The sequence below is a fragment of the Papaver somniferum genome, chromosome 2, assembly GCF_003573695.1.
Source record: "Papaver somniferum cultivar HN1 chromosome 2, ASM357369v1, whole genome shotgun sequence".
NCBI classification, from domain to species: domain Eukaryota; kingdom Viridiplantae; phylum Streptophyta; class Magnoliopsida; order Ranunculales; family Papaveraceae; genus Papaver; species Papaver somniferum.
In genome coordinates this window covers 39352790-39359523 of record NC_039359.1, presented here as the reverse complement: position 1 = coordinate 39359523, position 6734 = coordinate 39352790, and the positions used below count along the sequence as shown (strand labels likewise).

Here is a 6734-nt window from a genome sequence, read left to right as displayed (position 1 = left end):
TTGTGCAATCATAACATTGTTTCTTTAGCGGTCATGTATTCCTCCTTGGCATGAATTTATTTTTGCAGTTAAAAGTTCTTAAAATCATAGAAACTGCTTTATCTAGATTGTCACGGTTCTTGATTTTGGTCTGCTAATAAGATTTCTAATATTATGACACGATCCAGTGCATTTAAAATTGATTTCGTACAGTATCCCTCAACGTCTCTGCCGTCCTCCAGATATCTTTTCTAATTATGATGCGATATTGCGCATTAATGTCAGATAACATTTGCATGAAACCTTAGAGAACAACTGTCTCTTAACATTTGCAACAACAGGCGATCTCATATTCTAAAGCATTAAAAACAAAATATGAAATACCAGGGTGTTTATTGAAGCGACAGGATATGGGAGAAGTTCCACCGGTGTACATGTTTGCTGCCATTATACCAGCTGCGATGATGGTAGCTTCTTTTTTGAAGACAGTGTTGCTTCTCAGATGGCACATCAGAAGGAATTCAATGTTAGAACCCCATCTGCTTACTACTATGAGTTGGTCTAGGCAGAATATGACTCAAAGCGGCAAAGTTTGGACACATTGCAGATTTTGAACGAGGCAACTTTTATACCATGAGTCACATTTTGAGGCCATTTAACATCCAGAACTCATGAAAGAAACACCAAATCCACAAACTAATGGCAGATCTAACTGGACATTCCAGTGTTCAGTATTGAACATATTATGTTAGAATATGTGCATCCAACACAAAACTAATTGGCAATAAGTGGAATGGCCCATAGGATTGTAAATCGCAGGATCTTAGATAACCCAACAATGTGTGACTAATAATCTCAACATATTATTGCATGATATCATGGATTAGCAATTTGATAGAACAAATTACAAACCTAACCTAAACTACACGAAACAATTGCATTAACTAAAATAAAACAACAAGGAAAAAAGAGTGGGTCATATAGCTAACTGGTCCGGAAAATGCATCCCACTCTTGCGCATTATACTTATTATACCGTTGAGACGCAGTTCAACTGATTAGCTTTCGAACACCAACCCGGAACCCCGCAACTTCTCTTCAAAAAGGCCGTCGATTCGTTCAACCATCGAAGATGTCAATTGATTCTTCCAGTCCCCAACTTCACCCTTCCTGAAGAATATTTTGTTTTCAAAACCAAGTCCATTAACAGATCCTTCTTTATTCACTAACAAACTCTTCATGAATTCAAAACTAGACAACTTCAATATATCTTCAATAACCTGTCCTTTCTCTTCCTCCACCGAGAATGGAAAGCCTAAGAACTCAGCCAATTTCTTCAAATGAGACTTGGGTTCTTTCTTCAAATCTTCATACTTCAAAAACAACACTTTTTCGGGGTTTTCCAAGCTTGCTTTCCAGTACCCAAGGACATTGTCCCAAACTGGACCAAACAATGAAATGCCGTTACAAAACAGGTCAAACGCCTTTTCTATAGGAAATGGGTTTGTAATGTTGGGTCCTCTTTTGTTTAAATAGTTCCATAGTGATATGAAGTTGTCTTTTGGATTTCTACACAAATACACAATCTTAGAACTGCTGGTATGGCTTTTGAGTGATTCAGGCAATGAATGGTATGGCATGTGAGTAGCCAAAAGCCTGCTGGTATCAGCAGAATACTGAGTGCTAACAAAATCCGACAGAGAATTGCAAGTACCAAAAGACTGATAATACTCGACGTTATGGACAAGATGATGAGGATTAGAAGTAAGCAACGGATGCTCTGCAGAAGAAACTGGATATCGAGCGCGGTTTACTATGGCAAACGCCATGGATTTCAACCATATGGTACCTGATTTTGGTAATGTGGATAGTAGTATATCGGAATCAAACGCCTCGAAGTCATTTTGAAATTCAGCTACACCCTTTAGTTGTGGAGAGTAGACCCAGAAATCTTGATACAGGCAGAGGTTATCATCTAATCCCCAACCATCGCCTTTGGGAAGAGAAGCGAGTTGTTTCTCAGATTCATCATTGCTCGAACTACTACTATCGCCACTGCTTGTCATGGTTTTTGTGCAATTTCCTTCCATCCAATTGTAGGTAACTTGATATTTGATCCTTGGAGAGGGTGAATCCATGTTACATATAATATCCTGAAACGAGGTACAATAATTCGGAATCCATTTACAATAAATGTGGCTTGATCCTTGGCCATTATAACCTCAAAAAATTCAAGGTTGGGTGCTGGAAAATTCAGTAAAATGTCTTAATTCAGTGAAAGATAATTATACCTAATTAAGGCATGATAATGCAAGGGTGGCATTTAACAAAAGATATTGTACTGATATAATGCTCCGATATGTTGCCTAAAAATTATGTCCTACCTACAGTAACACGATAAGCTTTGGTGTATTAAGAGCATCCACAGTCATGACCGGAATTAAAGATCAAATAACAGACCAAATGCCAAAAAAATTTGGCTTTTTTGGAGATGAACCGCAGTGGTAGAAGACTAAAATTTAGTCCGACCGATATATATTGAACGTCTGATATTGAGCGCAAGTATAATAAACGCCTCAAACTTGGGCGTGGTTATAGTGCTCGCGCGGTGTGGGACGTGCATATTATGGACGCACGATGTGAGGTGTGGCTATAGTGAACGCCTGGTGTGAGACGTTAATCATATTAACGTACAAAGTTCAAGCGGATGTATTAAGTTCGTTTGGGAAAGTGGGATCATACTTTTCATGTCAAGCGCACTTATAATGACCGCCTGATTTCAAGCGAACTTATAAAGAACGTTTGGTTTGGCGGATTTTATATCAACGTCCCATTCAAAGGCTTTTTGTATTAACGCTCAAACGCTCGTTATACCCACGCCTAGTCCTAAACGCGTGTTATACTCACGCCTAACTTGAAACGCTCGTTATACCTATGTCCCATTAAATTTAGTTATAGTCTCGGTCGGCTACTAAATTTTGTCCCAAACCCTAAAAATTCAGACGAAATATACCTCTAGTCAGTTCCACTACGCCTCCATTTCAGGCCAAATTTGGATATAGTCCCCAATTATGGTAGTGATTGTGGATGCTCTAAGGCTAGGTTAATTTCATCGCTAGATTCATGAAACCTTGGAAATAAACTGTTTTTATTATGTTGTAGTAATATATTACTAATATTAACTACTCCTCGATCCCTAATAGATGACCTAGTTCAAGTTTGCACAATTCTCAAGGCAAGGAGGAGAGATGAGTATTTTAGAGGGTATCCTAAAAACTCCTAGGTATTCAATTAGGATATGTAAGGAATCATTAAATATCCATGGTATTCAATTAGGATTGTTTTAGATTTTACAAATATCCTAAGTATTCTATTTATTTAAGGGTTATTTTGCATTTCCTCCCCTCCCAAGATCGCTAATTAGCGTTTCCTCCCCAAAAAAATTAAAATTAGTGTTTCCTCCCATCGTTAGGTATTCCGTCCAAGCCTTGGTTAGCTGACTCAGCATCAGTGCACACATGGCATAAAAAAAAAATTATTAGTAAACTACCCAAAATAACCTCATACCAAGATTAAGAAGGTTGCTTCATAATTCGTCAACCAAACACGGCATTCCTCAACCAACAACACCAGTTCTTCATAATTCAAATTCTACCATTAATCACCGTTTCCTTCATCAAATTTACGGAAACTAGGTTATCTTCTTGTGTCTTGAATCTTGATTTCAAATAAACCCATAGCAAATACAACTATCAGATCCACTCCCACTAAACAAAACTTATTCTTAATCTCACATCCATCGATCACCACAGACTCCTCCATTACAGCAACAACAACCACTTTAGTAGCATAAGCAAATTTAAGTCTCTTTCTTGTTCTTTGGTTTCTTTATTTCATATGAAATGGAATGAACAAGAGAAATATATGTTGGATATGGATTTGACAGTAAAGTGGATGAGATTTAGGGTTTGAGCAGAATTTGGGGATTATTGTTAGAAAATTCAATTGGGTTCGATTGAGAAGGTTCATGAAGCTGTGATGATATGGAGACATGGGTTATGTTTGATTTAGGAGATAGAGAAGGTGTAGTCGTGAACAAGGAAGTGAAATGGGTTGTTAATGATGGTTGCCAACTGATTTTGGAACGGAATTTGGGGGTTTTCGATATGAATCGATCTTGAGTTAACCACATAAGTATGGTTTGATTGATTGAGTTATTAGCTTGGATGTCTAGTTTATGGATGAATATTCAATGAAGTAAAGTGAACAGATGTGAAGAAAAATGGTGTTGGTTGTGGTTTTATGTGGATCTGCATATGTGAACGGAAGATGGATAAATTAATGGAAGGCAGTGGTGGTCGTCATAAGGCTTCCTCTACAACAACAGATGATGTTTGATTGGTGCTAATTCTGTGTAATTGGGTTTGGTGATGATTGAAGGGGTCTGTGTGTGTTCTTTCCGAGCAGAAGAGAGATGATGAATGATTTTACAAGTTTTTGAAGATTAACAGCGATGGGAAGAATAGGAGATGGTGTTGTGGATGTTAAATCACCACCATTCATTATTTCACTTTATCTACAACCGTTAGATTAAATTAGTATGTGAGGGTAATTTAGGTACTTCTAGTTACACGTGTACAGTTTATGCCACGCATGCACAGATGCTGACTCAGCTAACTGAGCAATGGATGGAATACCTAACGAGGGGAGGAAACACTAATTTTAATCTTTTTGGGGAGGAAACGCTAATTAGCGATCTTGGGAGGAGAGGAAACGCAAAATAGCTCTTTATTTAAGATTTCATAGGATAGTTAAGGGACAAGATATATATGGATTCTTATGGATATTTGTAGGAAAAATATGTATGTTATTATCTCATATCAATCTTAACCCAAACCATAAGAGTTTCATGGATTCTTATGGACAATTTTTTTTATCACAACATGCTATTTTTTCCACCACTACAAACCACTCCTACAAACCACCACCACAAACCAACACCAGCACAACCACCACAATCGACCACCGTTGCCACCACCAACCATCACCGCCACACACCAACCACCACCACGCCCACCACCACCACCGACCACCAGTATCCATCACTGCCACCGCCACGCCACAAACATTAACCCCCACCTCACGCCACCACCTAAACTTTTGTATTTATTTTAAGAGAATCATCGTGACCTTTATTTTTCAATATACTTTAATTTTTAAAAATCTAACTACCCCTAAGGAAATCCATTATAATCCAGAATCATATATCTATAAGAATCTTAAAGATTCTTGAAGAAACATTATAAATCCACTAGATTCAGGTGAAACTAGTATCTACTTTTATCTAGATAAATCATGATCCAATACACCCCTGTAATTATTTTTTACAATTATACCCGTATACATAATAGCTACTACTAAAATTTATAAGTGAATTATCTCTCAAATTATACCAAGGATATTCATAAACTTTACACAATTGATTTTTTTTTATAATACCTATATAACGAATATAAATATGCCTATCAAACTATACGTATTTCTTATACTAACAATGGTAACTAGTCATATCCCGTGTCAGAGGTTAGAAAAATCTGAAAACAAACTCTCTGACATCTAACTCGTGTCGAGTCAGGGATATATTTAAATCCAGATCACCAGTCAGATGCAAACAAACACAATTACTTATCTTCTTAAGAATATGTGTTCGGACTTAAAGATATTGTACCAAGAACTTGAAACTCTTAGTTAGCAATGTTCCATGACGTGACATTTTTATCCACCAACTTAAGTTGGTGTCACACCCGTAAATGCTGACCATACTTGTTACAGTTGGGATAGTTGAAACTTGAAAGGTCCACAATCCAATAATTAGAAACGGATTACAATAATAAAAGTTTAGGTGTTTGGTTCAGGTTTTGGGAAATATAGCGATTCCAAAGATTTTGCAGTACCAACCAAGCCTCCTTTAGAACCGTGTACTCTTTCATCGCATGCTTCTAAGAGATTGTAGGTCCATAATCTTAATAATTAGAAATAGATTACAATGATAAAATATTAGGTGTTTGGTTCAGGTTTTGGTACGTATAGTGATTCCAAAGATTTTGCAGTGCCAACCAAGCCTCCTTTAGAACTGTGTACTCTTTGAGCGCATGCTTCAAAGAGATTGTGATTGGCTTTGGACTTGAGCGGTTTTGTAATGAGGTTAAGCCTAATTTAGTGCATAAATTTTGGGAAAACCACTATTAACGTGCCTGCGGCTGACTTAACCATCGGGTATGCCGAAACTGATTTTAGCTCGACTAGTGTTAGGATTCTTATGAATTTGACAACTGGATTATTATTAGAGCATTGCTCGGTCGAACTCGCATGCGCTTCTATCTCAAGCATGTTTGTCAAGGTGAGTGATCAAAACTATAAGTCTTGATTTCTAGTCTACTATAGCTAAGGTCTCGGACTAGGATAGAAAGTGTAGTTGAGCTCAAGAACTCCATGGCAATCATCATACAAGACGAAGGACTACTCAAGGAACCGGTGGATCTTCATCGACTAAAAGGTATGCGGAGACTTGAACTTATCTATCACTCAAAATTCTATTTATCTCCTATCTTGAGACAAAAGTCATTTTACTATATAGACTTAGATTATAGACATTTGGTATTTCGAGCCGAGTTTATCTCGCCTATCTATTTCTCGAAATATGTGTTGGTAAAGCTTTCGCTTTAGCCAAGTTCATCTTTACCTATTGATGAAAGT

At 37.3% G+C, this 6734-nt stretch overlaps 1 protein-coding gene across 1 annotated transcript; it reads right to left on the bottom strand.

Moving 5' to 3' along the window:
- Positions 1–825: 825 nt before the first annotated feature.
- Positions 826–2083, bottom strand: LOC113353140 (cytosolic sulfotransferase 12-like). The gene has a single exon (XM_026596836.1). It carries the CDS (start codon positions 2066–2068, stop codon positions 1037–1039), a length of 1032 nt encoding a protein of 343 aa, XP_026452621.1. The 5' UTR covers positions 2069–2083; the 3' UTR covers positions 826–1036.
- Positions 2084–6734: the final 4651 nt, after the last annotated feature.